This window comes from Camelus ferus, chromosome 10 (assembly GCF_009834535.1).
Source record: "Camelus ferus isolate YT-003-E chromosome 10, BCGSAC_Cfer_1.0, whole genome shotgun sequence".
Taxonomy (NCBI): domain Eukaryota; kingdom Metazoa; phylum Chordata; class Mammalia; order Artiodactyla; family Camelidae; genus Camelus; species Camelus ferus.
Genome location: NC_045705.1, coordinates 32,577,378 through 32,597,856, shown reverse-complemented (window position 1 = coordinate 32,597,856; position 20,479 = coordinate 32,577,378). Strand labels below are relative to the sequence as shown.

Below are 20,479 nucleotides of genomic sequence, written 5' to 3'. Positions count from 1 at the left end.
TTTAACATTGATATGCCTGACCCTGGGTTATTGAAGGAAAATGTAGATTTTTCTATGACGGTCTTAGTGGTCACTTTTATGCTGCACACCTGTTGGAAGATGCACTTTACAATTTCTTACATACTGTCTCAGCTGTGCAGGTAATAGTGATCATAATTATCAGTATGACGCTTCACATGTTTTAAAGAACTGAAATCATTCAGGTTATAGAGTTTTTCCTTACATTTTGCAAGAGTTAAAATGAAGGAGAGTTACAATAAAATCATTACTACCTGGGGATATGTTCATCAATTTTTTTTTTAATGATCACCTCCTCCCCCAACAGAGAGTCATTTAATACATTATTATTTTTACCCAAATCACTCCCTCCTTGAATATTTAGTAAAACTCATATATGTGTACTTGTGTATATATACACACATATATGTATATATATATATACACACACACATACATGCACAAATACAAATAATGTTTATGTAGGGCACACTTACCTGTTTTTACACAAAGAGCACTGATTTACTTTTGTGCCCCCAATAATTGGCTATATTTTACAAAGCCATGGATATCCTGAGCTGAGTCTTAAAAGTTAAATAAGATTTGGTGATGTGTAGGCCACTTGAGGTAGACAAGAGTGGGGGAAATGGACATGCATTGCAGGGTGAGGGACCAGCGTAAAAATGATCTTGAGTTTAGAAGGGTGGGTAGACAGAGTCCAGTTCTCTAAGGATCTGTCATTTATCAGTGCCACCTCCTTGAGTCCATGTAGCTGTGAAAACATGTGACTGATGCTTTGATACCACATCAAAAGGTGTACTGATAGCACAGGGAATTATAATCAATACCTTGTAATAGCCTATATGGAAAATAATATGAAAAAGTAAACTAATATATGTACATATAAATACATATATAATGGAATCACTACACTGTACACCAGAAATTAACATAACATTGTAAATCAACCGTACTTTAACAAAAAATAAAAATAAAAAAAGATACATTGAGAACAAAGGATCCTAATTTCAAGGAAAAGTAATGTTTAAGGGAAGTATAAGTAAACAATTTATGAAAACTAAATCAGGAAAGAATAAAAGCTTTTCAAGTATGAAAAGACTTTCAAAACAGCATTTGGAAATGTGACTGCCTATACACAAAGGATCTCTATATTACTTTAGATACTTAAAACATCAATCTCATGCTTGCTATGCTATCTCCTTGTGTTACGTGCATTTACAGGTTGGAGAGAGGAGAAGTAATTATCCGACGACATGATGTGGGTAATGGAAAAGTGACCGAAGACAAATGCATTTTTATTTCCTTTACTTTAGACCTCGTTTGAAGCTGAGCAAACACAATGCTAAGGACAAACTACACAGCAGTGACTGAGTTTATTCTCCTGGGACTGACAGATCGGGCGGAGCTGCAGCCTGTCCTGTTTGCGGTGTTCCTAGTCGTCTACCTCATCACGGTAATCGGCAACGTGAGCATGATTTTCTTAATCAGAACTGACTCGAAACTTCACACTCCGATGTACTTCTTCGTCAGTCACCTCTCCTTTGTAGATCTCTGTTACGCCACCAACGTCACTCCTCAGATGCTGGTTAATCTCTTGTCCAAGAGAAGAACCATTTCCTTGCTTGGTTGCTTTATACAGTTCCACTTTTTCATTGCCTTGGTGATCACAGATTATTACATGCTCGCAGTGATGGCTTATGACCGCTACATGGCCATCTGCAAACCCTTGTCATATGGCAGCAAGATGTCCCGACGTGTCTGCCTCTCTCTCGTTGCTGCTAATTACATTTATGGGCTTGCAAATGGTCTGGCACAGACCATCCTGCTGCTCCGCCTCTCCTTCTGTGGACCCAATGCAATCAACCACTTTTACTGTGCAGACCCACCTCTCATGGTCCTGGCCTGCTCAGACACTTACGTCAAAGAGACCGCCATGTTCGTGGTGGCTGGTGCCAACCTCACCTGTTCTCTCACCATCATCCTCATCTCCTACATCTTCATCTTCTCAGCCATCCTGCGCATCCGCTCAGCAGAGGGGAGGCACAAGGCCTTCTCCACCTGTGGGTCCCATCTGACAGCTGTCACTGTCTTTTATGGGACACTGTTCTGCATGTACCTAACGCCCCCTTCCAAGGCATCTGTAGAACAGGGGAAAATTGTAGCTGTATTTTATACTTTTGTGAGTCCCATGTTAAATCCTTTGATCTATAGCTTTCGAAACAAAGATGTTAAAAGCGCAGTAAGGAAAGTGATTCAAAAGAAATTGTTTGCCAAATAGAGTAGGCATTTGGTCACAGGTGTGTTAACATATCAATGTTTTCTAACCAATTGGTGAGCATTTTAAGTTAACAAATCACTATCATTGAGTATTGTTTTGCCTTTTGTAATTCACCTATGAGACTTGGAAGAACGTGTCAAATTATTAGGTTATGTTCAGTTTTGTCTCGGTGTATAAAAAAAAATTCACATAGAAAGTCAAAGACAAGACCAGATAGCATTGTCATTGCTCTATGCAATCAATAAAGGGCAGATAACTCTACCCATAGTAGTCATACCACTACAAAGTTATAAAAGACAAAATTACCAGTCATGCTGTAGCAATGACAATTTGGTAGACTTTGAGGGGGCTTAATGATTTCCAAACTCTTTGAAACCACATTTCAACCATAGCAGGGCAGGGTTTTTTGATTGTTTGGTTGGGCTCTCCTTCTGTTCATAGTATATATCAATAAAGATCTTTGGGATCTCAGGTTATTACTCTAAGAACTGTCATTCTATGTTAGCACTGGCCCAACAGAATCCTCATTCATCAAGCTTTTTGATGGAAATGCCTGATTTAAGTTTTTTATTATTTCTTTTAATAAAACTGGTTTTATGGTTTCATTTTTTTTTTACTATGAACTATTACCAGCACACAGCCCAAAATAGAAAAATCCCATAAAGACCACTCTTTCAAGCATATCTAATCACTGTCAAGTCTTCACACAAGGCTACTTTTGTTCCAGCTACTGTGCACCTCTCCGGTCATGGGCCCCACCGCTCTCTTTGGCGTCTCCTCCTGAGGCACACAAGCTGGGGACGTCTGTGGTGCCGAAAAATCTCTCAGAAAAGATGGGAGTTGAGCAGAGCAGGGGTCTAGCAGTCAATCTAGTTGCTTTTCCCGCTTTTTTCAGATCTTATCCCTCTGAGTATTTGTCTCATACATACAGCTGAGAGAGTTGTTTGTGTGCTCCCCGCAGAACTCAGGGTAAACAGTAATTTGACATTATGGAGAATACGACTGAGGCTTGCAATTTGCTTTCTGATCCCCAAGTGTTCCAATTAATCCTGAAAAAGGTGATTCCCAGTGCCACACTCATTCCTGCTGCTCCTCAGTCCTTCTGAGATTTGCTTTAAGGGCAGGTCCCTGCCTCCCATATCCTGCTAGAAATATGGTTGCCTTTGTGGGCTTAGAGAGGCATCAACGAACTCCCTCAATCAGAGTCTGAGAAAATAGGTGCCTGTCAGAGCCAGAAGTAAGTCTTTTTGTTTCTATTTTGTTTTCAGTCAAGAGGAGATTGTATTAAAGTCTCAAACTGATGCCCACAAATTTGTATCTTGTTTGCTCAAAATATATACATGGAATCCTTTCTGTTTTCAGTATCAGGTTAAACTGCAACTGATTTCCTGGACAAAAAACTTATTGAAATTCTATTGATCTTTCTGGACAATAGTTTACAGACCTGCCACTAGAGCAAAAGAATCAAGAAAGACAAACATTCTGTTCACCCCACACAAATATAAGGACATGTCTTCACACATAGGACAGAGCTGATCCTAATACTAGGCTTCTCATCCTTAGAGCACAGGCATCTAAGAGCCACTTACAGAAGCAGCTCACCTTTCCTCTGGCCTGACTCAGGCAGCCGGATCAGCTGAGTTTTTCCTTCTCTGTAAACACATACTCTTCATAGTCTTTTTTTTAACCTCTTTCCACTTGTCAGCACTACTGCTCTACTTCAGTTGGTGATGTCTGGGTCCCACATAAGTTTCTATGCTTGTGAGTCAAGGATATTTCAGATCCAACAGGCAATCATTAAGTGACATGTAATAAATGAGATCTTCTGCAAATGAATCCTCAAGTCCAATTTCCTGCCATGTCTTTATAACTTTGAAATTCCTACATCCTGATCATTGTTTTTCCATTATTTTCTGTCCTGGTAACCACCACCTCTTCTCTCTCTTTTGGTGCTGAATGATATGAGGAATCTCCTGAGCTGCCTTGCTGCTGTCATACAAATAGATAGACTTTTTTTCAGAGTATTTCTTGTTAACACTTCTTGCAGAGAAGCCGCAACTAACTACCTAACTACCAACTCCTGTTCTCCAGTGGAGGTTGTGACATTTTGGCAGGAAACTGATAGGTAGAGATGAACCAGATTCTCAATGAAGTGAAACATCTGTGTTTTAGGAAACAGCTCACTTATGACCTTCTGTGCTGCTCTGCGTGAACTCTGTACACACACCCATGCATACAAGTTCCAAAGAAAGGTCACGTGTGGTGTCTTCATATCTTTTTGATATAAATTTCATGTTATACGTATTTTACTATAATTTTTATTGAATGAAAGATTCTTTAAATTCTGTAGTGCTTTACAGTTTTCAAAAGTTTCACACATAATTTTGTATAATCCCATAATAACCCTTTTCCTCTACCCCATTTTGCCCCTCCCCCTTTCCCTCTCCCCACTGGTAACCACTAGTTTGTTCTCTATAAGTGTCTGTTTTTTTGTTTTATTCATTAGTTTGTTGTATTTTTTAGATTCTACCTATAAGTGATATCATACAGTATTTGTCTTTCTCTGTTTGACTTACTTCACTTAGTATAATGCTCTCCAAGTCCATCCATGTTGCCACAAATGGGAACATTTCATTCTTTTTTATGGCTGAGTAATATTCTATTTGCATATGCACTGCATCTTCTTTATTCACTCACCTGCAGAGGGACACTTAGATTGTTTCCATACCTTGGCAACTGTAAACAGTGCTGCTATGAGCTTCGGGGTGCATGTATCTTTTCAAATTAGTGTTTTGGGTATTTTTCTGGATATATGCCCAGGAGTGGTGGTGATGGTTCAGTAATAGTTCTGCTCTTTATTCCTCCTAGAACACTCTTCTTAAAAGAGCTTTGTTGCTTGCTTTCCTTCTCCTTCAATTTGTTGCTAAAAGAGTCAACTTTTCATGAATTTTGTTAGTATTATTATTAAAATGTGAACTTCCTGTCTTCCAAATTCCATTTGAAACACTATGGACTGACTTACAGCACAGCCTGTTCACTAGAATGTGGGTGCCACAAAGGCAGGGGTTGTTGAAGGTTCTGTTCATTTTGTAACTGAAGTGCCTAATCACACAATATGCTGAGTACCAAGAAATACTTGTCTTATGAATATCTAGTCTGACGTCCACAAAGACATGAGAAGGAGGCAGGACAGATATTATTATTTCCACTTGCAAATGAGAAAATGAAGTGAATCTTGGTTAAGGATCACTGTCTGTTTTCAGTAACTATTATTAGCATATTCAGCAAATATTAACTAAGCACATAACATTCTTGGTAAAGGAGATATAGGTGCAAAAAAACTTGTCACTATCTTTCTAAAACTTATAATAAAGTAACGTAGAAATGAAGCAAGAATTGTGCAGGTTTTGAAAAATATTAACCAAGAGTGAACAGACAAAAATAAAAGCATCTGGGGAGAAGGGAGGAGGGGACTCAGGATGGTTAAGTGGTGAAGGCGAGCTAAAAATCCATCAGGATTGTAATACCACTGGATAAATACAATTGTGATTAATAACTTAAATACTAACCACGCCAAAGTTACTTCTTTTCTTTGTCAACACATTATGTCTTTACTGTAGACTGTTCTCAAAATACTGCGGGAGAATTCATTTGATTTGATAATTCTTTATTCATTTATTTGACATATATGACTGTGCCTTTTTAAAGTGTGATTCTAGGAACATCTTCATTAGAGTCTCCTGGATAATTGTTAAACGTGAAGATTCCAGTATCCCACGTGACACTTTCTGAAACCAACTTTCTGTCAATTTGCTTGATTAACAAGCTTTCTCAAATAAACGCTTTGTACACTAAAGTTAAAAAAATCCTTAACTCTTCTAAGGATCTGACATCACAAAAAGCTCTGTAGGGATACAGAGATGAGTGGAAGTTTGCAAATAATTCATTCTTTCATGCTCATACTATTTTTTTCTTTCCCTTTTTACAATTCAGTATATAAATATATGCTTAGAAGTCACAGTACAATAATGAACTGGACTTTGTCCCGGGCACTGAAGAACTCATATATGGGTAGAAAGGGGATACATTATGGGGATATAATGTGCTCAAAATAGAGTATGTAGGGCGTGCATGAAGCAAATAGTAGAGAGGGATTCATTTATACTCATGTACGACAGGGATGGGTTGAGACATTCTCAGAAAGGACTGGCTTTTAAACTGAGCCTTACAGGGGAAAAACAGTGCAGGGAGGTAGGGGATATGCAGCTCTGGTGTACAGATAGGTAACAGCTGTAGGTATAATTATGGTTATCTACAGGTACAGCCATAGGTACAGCCTGCAGGTAAGAGAGAGAAATACAATAGTAGATCGGTATATAGACAGCTTAGATAATGGCTTAGGTGTAAGTATACTTATCAGTAGGTACAGCCACTGGTACAGGTGAACCTAAGGTAAATATAATAGTGCAGTATATTGAGAACGGAAATGATGACTCAGTAGAAGTACAGCATCGGGTTACGGCAGTATTTATTTGGGATAGTATCTGGAGGGGGAGAGGAATATCATTTCAATAGTCAGTAATGCAATTTGCACCTTCACGTCTGCTTTCATTGCGTTTGTCCCAGGTGCAGGCACAGACTCAGAGAATGCCCATCACCAATGGCAGTGCGATAACAGAATTCATTCTCCTGGGGCTCACGGATTGCCCAGAGCTCCAGCCTCTGCTCTTTGTGCTGTTTCTGGTCGTTTACCTTGTCACCCTCCTAGGCAACCTGGGCATGGTGCTGGTGATCAGACTGGACCCTCGCCTGCACACGCCCATGTACTTTTTCCTCACTAACCTGGCCTTCGTGGACTTGTGCTACACCTCGAACGCAACCCCGCAGATGCTGACTAACCTGTTGTCAGAGAGGAAGACCATCACTTTTGCTGGCTGCTTTGCACAGTGTTACCTTTTCATAGCACTTCTCCTCACCGAGTTTTACATGCTGGCAGCAATGGCCTATGACCGCTACGTGGCCATATGCAGCCCTCTGCACTACAGTGTTAAGATGTCCAGGCGTGTCTGCCTTTGCTTGGCCACATTCCCTTATGTCTATGGTTTCTCAGATGGGCTGTTCCAGGCCATCCAGACCTTCCGCTTGAACTTCTGTAGATCCAATGTCATCAACCACTTCTACTGTGCTGACCCGCCACTCATTAAGCTTTCTTGTTCTGACACTTATGTCAAAGAGCTTGCCATGCTCATATCAGCTGGCTTCAACCTCTCCAATTCCCTCACCATCATCCTGGTGTCTTATGCCTTCATCATTGCTGCCATTCTCAAGATCAAGTCAGCAGAGGGAAGGCACAAGGCATTCTCCACCTGTGGTTCCCACATGCTGGCTGTAACCCTATTTTATGGGACTCTCTTCTGCATGTATGTAAGACCACCAACAGAGAAGACTGTTGAGGAATCCAAAATAATAGCTGTCTTCTACACCTTCTTAAGTCCAGTTCTCAACCCACTGATCTACAGTCTGCGGAACAAAGACGTAAAACGAGCACTGAAGAGAGTCCTCAGATGAAATATGGTCACTAAGGTGGTAACACCTCCAATTTCCAATAAACCATAAATTCTAAATTCTTGGCTCAAATATCTTTGCATTTTATGATGAGTTTTCATATTCTTTATGGATATGCCTCAGATGTCCTCGGGTCTGAGAGAAAATGAGTTGCATTTATTAGTCTAGGCTCTTACCCCTCAATGCTTTGTCCGTGGACCAGCATAAATGTGAGATCATGCAGTGTTTTTCTTTCCATTTGTCTGACTTATTTCACTTAACAGAATGACCTCAAGGATCTTTCATGTTGTAACCGATAGCAGTTTACTTTTATTTTTAGGCTGAATAATGTTCCAATGTTGTGTGTGTGTGTGTATGATATCATCTTTATGTATTAATTTATTGATTGGCCCTTAGGTTGTGTCCATGTCTTGGCTGTGATGAATAATGTTGCAATGAACATGGAGCGAAAACTTCTTTTAGATCATGATTTTATTTCCTCTGGATATACTTCTAGTCCAGAAATGCATTTACTGAAGCATACGCTAGTTCTATTTTTGAATTTTAAAGACATCTCTGTATTGTTTTTCATAGTGACTATACCAATCTGCATTTCCCGTCAGTAATGCGTTCCTTTTTCTCCACATTCTTTCCAGTACTAGTAATCACTTGTCTGTTTGATACCAGCCATTCTGACAATGTAAACATATATCTAACTGTGATTTTAATTTCCATTCATCTCTTTGAGTGATTTTGAGCCCCTTTTCATCTACTTGTTGGCCGTTTGTATGTCTTCTTTTGGAAAAATATTTATTCAGGTCCTTTGCTTATTTTTTTAAAAATTAAATTTTTACTTTTTAAATTCAACTTCATGGGTTTCACTTTTAGTTTTGTGAATACATGTGATTGCTTCTTAATTATACATGGTTTACAAATATTTTGGTTAAAAAAATATTTGCAAATATTTTCTCCCCAAACCATAGGTTTCCTTTTCATTTTGCTGATTGTTTCTCTTCTTGTGCAAAAGCTTTTAAGTTGAATGTAGTCTCATGTGTCTAATTATGCTGTTGTTGCCTGTCTTTTGTTGTCATACACAAAACGCCATTGCCAAGACAAAAATTCAGAGTATTTGCACTATGTTTCCTTCTAGGTATTTTATCATTGCACATCTTATGTTTAAGTCCTTAATCCATTTCAGATTAATTTTGGGGAATGATGTATGTTAGGAGTTCAGTTTAATTCTCTTGCATGTGGTTGTCCAGTGTTCCCAACACCATTCATTGAAGACACTATCCTTTTCTTATTGAATATTTTTGGCTCCCTTTTCAAAAATTAATTGACCACATATGTAAGGGTTTATTTCTGGGCTTTCAGTTCATTGGTCAATGTGTACATTTTTAAATGTCTGTCCCATACTGTTCTCATTACTACAGCTTTGTAAAATAATTTGAAATCAGGGAACCAGGAAGTGTGATGCCTTTGGCTGTGTTCTTTCTCTGTATCCCTTTGACTATTCAGGGTCTTTTGTAGTTCCATATGAGTCTTGGGGTTGTTTATTCTGTTTCTGAAAAAAATGCCATTGGAGTTTTATAGGGATTGAATTAAATCTGTAGATGGCTTTGAGTAGTATGAACATTTTAACAATTTTAACTATTCCAGTCCATGAACATGAGATATCTTTCCGTTTATGTCATCTTCAAGTTTTTTCTTCAATGGCTTATTGTTTTCAGTATACAATCTGTTGACATGTTAAAATTTATTTCTAAGTATTTTATTGTTTTTGCTGCTATTGTGAGGTTGTTTTCTTTATTTCTTTCTTAAATAGTTCATTGTTAGTATATAGAAATGTAACTGATTTTTGCATATTGATTTTATATCCTGCAATAAAAAAGAAATTTTTTTTATTAGTCCTAATAGTTTTTGGGTGGACTCTTTAGGGTTTTACAAGATCATATCTGCAAACAGACAATTTTATATTTTCCTTTCTGATATTGGATGCTCTTTTTTCTTTCCTAATTGCTCTAGGTCAGACTTCTAGTACTATGCTGACTAGGAGTGGTGATACTGGGCACCTTTGTCTTACTTCTGATCTTAGAAGAAAAGTTTTCAACATTTTGCTACTGAGAATGATGTTAACTGTGGACTTGCCATGGATGGTCCTTATACTGAGATATATTCTTTCTATACTCAATTTGTGGAGAGTTCTATGTTGAAGGAATGTTGAATTTTGTCAAGTGCTTTTTCTGCATCTGTTGAGATGATCATATGGTTTTTATTTTTCATTCTATTAATTGATACATCCACTTCTTCACAAAAAAACCTGCTCCCTGTGGAGAAAGTGTATAATTATAATAGGGCACAAATGAATTTGAAATTTCTTTTCTAAAATTTGATATGTGTCCTTTATGCAAGTGATTTAACTTCATTTGGTTGGTAATAATAAAAACGTTATAAGATTTTTTAAGCTTTATTTTATTAATATGTAGTTTTCTTGCAATAAAATGTATTCACTATAAGCACAGTTCAATGTGTTTTGACAAATGTGGGCACCCATATGACTACCACCACAGTTGAGATACAAAACTTTTCATCACTCCCCACATTTCCTTTTTAGCCCTTTGTGGACAGTTTTTTCCTTGCATATCCAGCCCTTGTTAACCACAGATCTGCTTTCCTAACTATAATTCATATAAATGAAATCAAAATATGCATAGCCATTTTTATGTAGGTTCTTGTACTTAACAAAATGTTTTTGGGAATTATCCAGTTGTTGGTTGGGCCAGTAATTTGACATATTTTCTGTTATTGAATAAAATTACATTTTTTTTTTTAAAAAATTGAAGTACATTGTTGTGTTAATTTCTGGTGTAACAGCATAGTGATTCAGTTATATATATATGTGTATGTGTGTTTGTATGTATATATACATACAAACACACAGATTATATATATATATATATATATATATATATATATATATATATATATATATATATATATATATATATATTCCTCTTCATACTCTTTTTCATGATAGGCTATTACAAGGTATTGATTATAATTCCCTGTGCTCTACAGTGGGACCTTGTTGTTTATCTATTTTATATATAGTAGTTGTGTCTGCAAATCCCAAACTCCCAATTTATCCATCCACCCCTCTTTAGCCCTTGGTAACCACAAGTTTGTTTTCTATGTGTGTAAGTCTGTTATGTTTTGTTAACAAGTGATTTGTCTCATTTTTTTTTTTAGATTCCACGTATAAGTGATATAATATGGTATTTTTCTTTCCTTTTCTGGCTTACTTCATTTAGAATGATATATCTGCAAGTGCATCCATGTTGCTGCAAACTGCATTATTTTATCCTTTTTATGGCTGAGTAGTATTCCATTGTATACATATATCACATCTTCTTTATCCAGTCATCTGTCAATGGACATTCCACTTGCTTCTACATCTTGGTTATTGTAAATAGTGCTGCTATGGACAATGGGGTGTTTATATCTTTTGAATAGGATTACATTTTTAAGATATACCATAATCATTTACCCACCCATCTGTTATCATAATCTGGGTTGTTTCATTAGGTATCAGACTGTCTAAAGTACCAGGCTAATGACAGTGTGATTTCAAGGGCCAAAGACAATTCTTCCTCCAAACTGACATAAACTCACACAGAACAGATATGATTATGACAGTTGAAAATCATGACTTTCTACCCTCATAAATGAAAGATGCCTTGTTCTGTCTTCCTCACTTGATCAAGGCACTGTGTATATGAAGCTATCACCTATGAGTTACATTGCTAGACTTTTGTGAGTAGAAGTAATCATTTTCTCCATTGTGTTCCTGTTCTACTTTGTAACTAAAATGTTTAGTGCATCTCACACTATATTCAATATTGTGGCCAAAAAATCAAATAAATTGTGAAGTTGGTATGAGGGTTAGAAGATCATAATAAGTAGTTTAACAGCTCTTGACAAACCATAGTGCATTTACCTTTTAATGGAAGAAGCTGCTGCTCAGCTTTAGTCATGTTATTTCCATGCCAGAATGCAAGCCATGGGGAGTCAGATTAGTCCGATTTAAAAAAAAAAAATTCATAATACTGTAATTCACATAAAATTTGTCAGTTTGAAAACATCATGTGAACAAAAACAAAACACATTTGTGGGTGAAATCTTGCTCTATTTTTTTCAATAAATTTCCTTAATAAATATTTATGTGGCACTTAGCATGTTTCCATTACTGTACTGAACGCTGTGTATATAGTGAACATGAAATCACAGTTTCCTATCCTCTTGGAATTAGTAGTCTGGAAAAGAAAACAAATCTTACCAAAAAAAAAAAAAAAAGCACTATATTTACAGTTAAGATTGTAAGGAATGTCATAAAGAAACAACAAGGTAAGATAAGCTGGAATAATTGTGGTGGTGAGCAGGTTTCATTTGGGTAGAGAAATTGACCTTTAAGTTGTTTAAATGATGGGTAGGCAAGAGGTTGAGGAAGTCAGGGAGAAACAGTATTCAAGGCAGTGACAAGAGCTGTGGGAATGGCCTGAGTCTGAAAGAGGTTCTCACAAGACCAGTAATGGCTAAGCAGACTGACGAGGGTGAGAAAAAAAATCTAGAGGTAGATCATGGTAAAAGCTTTGATTCAATACACCATGGAAGGATTCACGTCTTTTGCCTTCACAATTACACTAATAACTATTTAAGAATATGATTATATCATTTTTATCTTTGTACCTCTTGGATCAGAGGATAATCGAATACTTCGTAAATAGAAAGAAAAGATAGACACACTGTTTTTACTTTTAGCCTTTGTATTTCACATGAGTTCAAGTAAATAAAATACTGCTAAATTACATGCTCACCAGGTTTTCCATAAAATATTACTTTCCAACACTTGGGCCCAACACCTTAAACTCACTCTACTACAATTCATTATGATATCATGTCCAAATGATTTTACTCGCCGGGTTTTATCATTTAACCACTTTATTCTAGATATGAAAGTCTATTTAGCAAACATTTACTCAAAAGTAATTTTGTAGAAGACATTGACAAAACATGATTCAGACTGGGATGATATCACAGAAACATCCTTGTCTATGAATTATGTAATCATTTTATATCTTTATTAATTATTCTATTGATCTTATTAGAATAAGTGGTGATCCATGATGCAGAAACTCCATGAGAATAAACTCCTGATCACCTAAAGTAGTCAGCTCAAAATGATTACAAACTGATGAATCCCATTGTGCCAATCCCCAGACTCCAATGAGTATGACTCCACATAATTACTATTTTCCCTGGAGCTTTCTCTTACAGCAACATTATAATTATTTCTCCAGAGTGTGTTGAAAATGCTTTAGGGGTAAAAGCTCCCAATTACAAGGTGGGTATAAATCATTCTCAGAAACTCATCACTTGGACCACTAGTGTCTCAAGAGAGAATCTTTCCTTGGGTCAGGTAGGGATGAAAATTCTGACTTCTGTTCTTGCATTTTCTCTTCTTGTTTCACCTTTGGGTCTTCATCAGTAGGAGTCTAGTGACAACAAAAACAGCTTTGAATGTGAGCTTAATTTCTTAGCCAATTAAAATTAGTCTTTATGTATTGCTTATTTAGATTGGTCACTAGAAAATATAACATTTTATTGGAATCGTGTCTTTACACTAATCATTTTCCTTTACAAATAGCATTCTTTCCATTCATTCAATAATTTAACACACTGAATAACCATATTACAGTAAGCACTTGACAATCTTATAAACATTTTTAGAATAATATCTGTTGAAAGAATAGTTTTCCCCCTCAAAAATATTTATGGAATAATTCAAAAGAGAAACAGACAACCTCAAGCAGGAATTATACTCATTCTAGCAAAAAAAAAAAAAAAACCTCATAGAACTTTACAAATCTCTCTCTAAATTAATGGGGAGAGAGACATATTAACTAAGAGACACATGACTAGTAATGAGGGTAGGATTTGTAACTACATAAATGAATGTAACACATAATGGGAATTTAAAAATTATTTAGTCAAAGTCTGATATTGAATAAATGAGGACTCTGAAGTCCACAGAAAAAAAAAATCACTAATAATAAGATAAAAAATCTTTTCTAAATGAAGACGCACAAGAGTTTTTACTGGTGTACCATTGGCTAGTACGAAGCTACAATGTGTAGCATGATCTATAATTTAGTTTCATGCTTTGTAATCAGGCAATGTACCTTGCCCTTATATTTGTGAGATGTTGGAAGGGAGAGGTAGGTGGAAGGTGCTGGAGCTCATTATGGTAGAGTAGACAAGGAAGGTGCTCCTTCCAGGGAAATTTATATTCACTTGAGATGCATGGCTCCACCAACCACATGACTTACGGACCATTTTCTTCATTGCCTACCTTAAAATATCACTATTTGCCCTGCTATTCTTGCAGACTTACCTGTCTCTATGACAAATTGAGGTAGTTTCTAGACTGCAACCAAACTTCAGTAGCCCTTACATCTATTTTCTGTGATCCCTTTCTTGGGTTCAATATCTCCTATTCTCCCACTCAATCCATTTTATGGGACTACAGAATGGTGGCCCTATGCACAGGGGATAACTAGTGACTGTGACAGCAGCTCATTGTTATTCTGCTACATCATACACTTGCATGTCAATTGAACCCTGAGAAGGGAAAACTTTTCCTCGATAAATATTTAAATGAGTAGCATTTCAGGTACCAGTGACACTTGTAAAGGTGAGCTTTGCACTTTCATTGATTGATTTTTTTGAGGAGGAGAAGAGGAAATTCTTGGAACTCCAAATTTTCACCAAATATTGATCATGTTGACCAATTTACCATAAATGGCATGTCTCATTTTTTGCTCAGTGATTCCAACTAAATTATGTTTAATGCTTTTTTCCTGGCATCTCTACATAAAGAAAAAAACTGAGTATCAATATCCTTGGGAATCAAATTCATTAGTATAATCAAATCTATGTTTTCTCTTTTAGCTAGTTATTTATTATAATTCCAATCCAAAAGAAAGCAATTTGATATTGGAGAGTCAATGAAAACTAATGTGGAGTTTTATTTCCGTTATAGTTCTTGAAATAAAGAACACAGACTTTAAAAAACTCATTGCTACCTACACTGACTACTAATGACCCAGAGATTTCAAACTGGACACCAATGTCACAAGAAAAACCCTTTTTAGAAGAGTGTCTGTTTCCCTACCTCCCTAAAGTTTAATTAATTCTTTGTGTGTGATATTTCTCTTACAGAGATCAAAATATTCATGGCTGTTTTTAAATAGGTTCAGCAATCTCTCCAATAATTTAATATGAATTATTCAGTATTGTATGCTGGAAAAGGATTTAGAAGATGAAAGAGTTATGGAAGAAAAATTTTGATACTTACTGTATAAGTATCAAATAAATAAACAATATTTCTAAGTACAAGGGCACTTTGGGTGCAGTAAAAATTAAGTAAGGAGCTAACAAAAGCCATCCCCCCAGCCATTAAACATGAGCCTCTGACACATCCCAGCAGCACACACTCTTCAAAAGCATAATCTTCAGTTAAATTTCTTTCAAGTATTCCAAAGTCATTCAGATGCTTACTTTCAGTTGGGGGTAAAAAAGGTTTTAGCTCTAATGCAACTAGCTTGAATTCATCATAGAAATTTCTTATGCCATTAAAGTGGAAGATTTCGTATACTAAGTGTACGTTTTCCAAATGGACTCATCGTTCTGGTGAAAGTGTTCTGGAAAGAGCATTTCTGTCATTTATAAATCCCAGTTCTCTGATTATTGTACTTTCCTCCCAAAGGCCAAAGCTGTAGATTTAAGCCCTGCAAATTACTTCTTTTTCAAATTTACAGGGAATTTTTGTTCACATGCATCACCGTAACATGGATGTAACACACATAAACACGTACATTCCAAACAAATTCAAAAACATGCTGCCTTGTATCTGTCAGGGGTATTCACACTTCTCGGCCTTCTACGGGGACTGTCAATTTGTTTGGCTACTTGCCATTTTAAAATGTTTTAGTTGACACAACAGATCAGCCCTACGTGGAGATGGGATATTTTCGATTTCTCTTGAAAGCTTTCTGTCTCTGCAGGTACTCTTGATCCTATCTAAATGTCCTCCTTACACTTGTCCTTCTAGAAAATTCTTAGTTATCCTTCAAGCCCTAGATGAAGGTTATCATTCTTTGATCCATGTCCTGATTCCAGAGCACAATTAATTACTGTGTTCAAATCTTGTTATTGAACTAATTACTTCTAACTTTAGTTTTCTCTTCATATATCTCCTTCCCCATGAAGGCACCAACCAGATCTTTCAAGTTAAGCACTGTTACCAGTTATCTTTATTTCCCTGGCAAAGTGATTTGCATACACATAGTGTTGACTGCTCTTTATGTACAAAGATTATCTTATTATAATGACTAACTCATACAGGATCATAAAAATATTACAAGATCAAAGTAGGTAACTTCTGAGGGTACTTGGTTCAATCTCTAGGAACAGCTTAGATACTGCAAATATAATTGGTGAGTTGTTATTTGAATCTCTGTGGATCAAGCCTACAGATTTCTTTTGTTATGCTCTGGGTAAAGATAGGTTTAAAACTTGAATTATTGCCAACACTATATTTGATAAGTTTCACATAAAAATAATAATAATGAATTCTGATATCTATTTAAAATTGGATGTGTAAGATCTTGGAACACAGGGCCAACATTACCATACAGGTAAAAGTCAACTGGCCTTTGTGTCTGCTGACTCTTTAGTCTGGAATAACCCTCTAGTTTTCTTGAGTTCACTCTTATACCCAACCCACTTAACTCACTCTTGTTCTCTGATTGGTTCCCATAGTCATTTCAGTTTTGATTCCTTATCTTATTTATTGTATCATTTATAAAATAACACATGAACCCATTGAGGATCCATAATGAAAATATATTCTCCAGACTCCTGGCACAAGAATTTCTCAGTCTATTCTTTCATTATAATCGATATTACCTAAAATGATAATTTTATCTGAAAGTGTAATCCTTTCGTTATAATTAATGTCACCTAAACTCTATACTAAGGCTAATTCTCTTTCTCTTGATTAGTTTCTTTTTTTTTTCCTTTTTTTTTCTTGGGGGGAGGTGGAGGGAGGTAAGTAGGTTTATGTATTTATTCTTAGAGGAAGTGCTGGGGCTTGAACCCAGAACCTCATGCATGCTAAGCATGTGCTCTACTACTTGAGCTATACCCTCCCCCTGATTCGTTTCTTTTTATAACTTCTGGGCATTATAAGTCTGTAACGAAGATGGTTGAACTATTCATATGTGCTGTTAGAAAATTTAGAGTCAAATTTGTGTTCCAACAATAGCTCAGATTTGCCAACTGTTTTTGTGTGCTGTAAACTCCTTAAACGTTTTCTGGGATAAATGAAAAATAAATAAATTAATTAATAAGCAAAGAAAACTGTGATCTAAGTTTGGCCACTTCCCTTTTCCTCTATCCAAGTTTCTCTTGCTTTATTCACACAAACTCTTCTGAGTGAAAATTCCTTCATGACTAATTCATACAGGACTTCATTATTTCCAAATCTGGAGTCTTTATCTTTGGTCTTTTCACACAGGAATACCACAATCTCCTGTATTTTTTGGATATAGTAGTAAAATGGGCCCTGGAGAATTTTCTTCAAATCTCTGTAATTTGGAGCTCTCTATTACAGCAAGTAATGAGTGCGATTCTCAAAGGTCAGACTTCTAAATATGCACACACTGTTAAGAACTGCAAAAGTGTTTTCTATTACTTGTCACTGTTTTGTCTCGAAATGTTCCTGGAAAAAATGATAAAGCCCATAATTCTGTAGTAAATCATAAGTGGTGGTTAGTGGTTCATCGATTTTAAATAAACTTTAGCTCATAATTCCCTCATTCTCCAACAAGTTGGAGTCACAGGAGCCATTCTCTTTGGGAATCATCTGCACATTATACACTTAGATATTACAGGTTATGACCTTCTTAAAAGTCCTACTTCCTACAGCTCCTGACTCTGCCTAATAATTGCTATGTGTGAGGGTAGTTGAGAGTAGAAGAAAAAGAGAGAGAATGAGAGACAAGAAGCATATGATGGACTTCTCATTCACTTCTAAATTTATTTTAATTCATCTAAGTGAACAATGCCTGCACCTAAGAAAATGGTCAGAAGAAATTCCAGCTTAGTGACTGAATTTGTTCTCTTGGGATTAACGGATCATCCAGATCTTCAGCCCATTCTTTTTGTGCTGTTCCTGGTGATCTACTTGATCACTGTTGGGGGGAACCTTGGGATGCTGGTCCTGATCAGGATAGATTCTCGCCTCCACACCCCTATGCACTTCTTTCTTGCCAGTCTGTCCTGCTTGGATTTGTGCTATTCCACTAATGTGACCCCCAAGATGTTGATGAACTTCTTATTAGAGAAAAAAACCATTTCCTATACTGCTTGTTTAGTCCAGTGCTATTTTTTCATTGCCATGGTGATTACTGAGTATTACATGTTAGCTGTAATGGCTTATGATAGGTACATGGCCATCTGTAACCCTTTGCTTTATAGCAGCAAGATGTCTAAAGGGGTCTGTATTCGCCTGATTGCTGGTCCATATGTCTATGGGTTCCTTAGTGGCCTGATGGAGACCATGTGGACACACCGCTTGACCTTCTGTGGCTCCAATATCATTAATCATTTTTATTGTGCTGACCCACCCCTCATCAGGCTCTCCTGTTCTGACACATTCATTAAGGAGACCTCCATGTTTGTGGTGGCAGGATTTAACCTCTCCAACTCCCTTCTCATAATCCTCATCTCCTACATCTTCATTCTCATTGCCATCCTGAAGATGCATTCTGCTGATGGTAGGCGCAAAGCTTTTTCCACCTGCGGGTCCCATCTGGTGGCAGTGACTGTGTTTTATGGGACCCTGTTCTGCATGTATGTTAGACCTCCCTCGGACAAGTCAGTGGAGCAGTCCAAGATCATTGCTGTTTTCTACACTTTTGTAAGCCCTATGTTGAACCCCATCATTTACAGTCTGAGGAACAAGGATGTGAAACAAGCTTTCCGGAAAGTGATCAGAAGAAATGTACTTTCGAAGTAAAATTACAGTGCATCTTTCTTTAAATATTAAATAAAAGATATTTATGAGAACTGGATACAACTTTAACTGCATTTACAGAAAAGTCAATTTTAAATCCATGATGAAAATCTATAGTCTAACAACAAAACAGTAAAGACATAGGTATAGAAGACTTACAGTTTTACACGTGACATGTGAGTGCATTGTGTGTAAAAGACTGGGCATTATACATGTCGATATGGGGGATCACTTCTCTTTCTTTACACACTTTGGTATTTGTAACTTTATATGTTTATTTTACATTATAAAATTTATACATTCTCACAGTAAAACATTCCATCTCTAGAAGAATATACAGTGAAAGAGTAAAATGTTTCCTTTTCTCTGCCTTACCCTGATCTTCCATTGTCACGTCTCAAAATTACTATTAACAATTCCTTACATTTCCAGAAAGCTTCCGTATATCCACAAACCAGTGTATGGTATGGCCGTATATGTATAACTGTATACACAAAACTGTTAATACACATGTTGACTATCATGAGCTAACTTTTAGTAGTTTTAATTCTGTATCATTTACTATGCAGGGGCTTTGATTTAATGGTTTAGAGGATGTGACCACAGCTGCTGTTGACCTGCTGTCACCTCTGGGAGACAGAACTTAGGATAACAGCCTCGTGTCCATGACTGACATCCATTTATTTCCCTCTACCTGTGACAGTAATTTTCAATAAGACGTCTTCCTCTTTAAGTCCTAACAGGAAACAAGAATCTTCAAATAACTTATTTTTCAGATATTAACTCGTGAAGCAGGCAGAGAATGGCTGGTACAAAGATTTAGGTCTTGCCTCAGAAGGAATTTTAGCTACTCTAGAGTTTATCAATAACATTCCAGTCTCCTAAAGCCTAAGATTTTCATGCCTTCTTTCATCTCTGCCTTCTAAACTATTTTCCAAGATGTGACGGGTATTTGCTATTTATATCATAGTTTAGATTTTACCCACAATTGTTTTTTGTCACAACTAGTTATCATGAATCCAATTTTAGAATTAATTATGATGACTTATCTGGAAGTATTTTAGTGCTAAAGGATGCACATACAAGTTGATTTTTTAAGATGTTAACATTTCAGGTGACTTTGAAGCTACATAGCATAGGCAAAGTTGATGAATGTTTGCCAATTTTCTACAATGAGCCAAGTCCTGCTCCAAGTACCAAGGACACTTCAAGGAGCACTAGGATTGTATAGTTTTGTGAAACTGCAAAGATAAAAATCAATACAATTTGCTAAGTGCTAGAGTATAAGAAAATGAAAGGGCTGATGCTCTAGAGGAATCAATTCATTTTGAGTAAATTAAAGATTGTCTTATGAATGTACAAGGCAAGAATCTGTTCATCTTCTGCACACCTGCTCCAACATACTCATTGCTCCCAGTACAATGTTATGCCAGACCAGGCAGGGTCTGATCAAAACAAGTGTCAGATGTTACTTTCAAAGGAAAAGGAAAGGACACAAAACT

General features: G+C 36.6%; 2 protein-coding genes across 2 annotated transcripts; both read left to right on the top strand.

Moving 5' to 3' along the window:
- Positions 1 to 1,357: 1,357 nt before the first annotated feature.
- LOC102523797 (olfactory receptor 1030-like) lies at positions 1,358 to 2,296 on the top strand. Its single transcript, XM_014552466.2, has one exon. The coding sequence runs from the start codon at positions 1,358 to 1,360 to the stop codon at positions 2,294 to 2,296; it is 939 nt and encodes a 312-aa protein (XP_014407952.2).
- A 4,616-nt stretch (positions 2,297 to 6,912) lies between these two features.
- On the top strand, positions 6,913 to 18,980 carry LOC102524060 (olfactory receptor 1030). The gene is made up of 2 exons (XM_014552468.2): positions 6,913 to 7,534; positions 18,039 to 18,980. The coding sequence occupies exons 1-2, from the start codon at positions 6,944 to 6,946 to the stop codon at positions 18,978 to 18,980; spliced, it is 1,533 nt and encodes a 510-aa protein (XP_014407954.2). The 5' UTR covers positions 6,913 to 6,943.
- Positions 18,981 to 20,479: the final 1,499 nt, after the last annotated feature.

Bases quoted from the DNA above. Each gene is read 5' to 3' on its own strand.
- LOC102523797 (XM_014552466.2), top strand. From the start codon at position 1,358: ATGCTAAGGACAAACTACACAGCAGTGACTGAGTTTATTCTCCTGGGA.
- LOC102524060 (XM_014552468.2), top strand. From the start codon at position 6,944: ATGCCCATCACCAATGGCAGTGCGATAACAGAATTCATTCTCCTGGGG. The intron at 7,535-18,038 runs GCCATGCTCATA...CCTGCACCTAAG, and splicing joins ACACTTATGTCAAAGAGCTT to AAAATGGTCAGAAGAAATTC.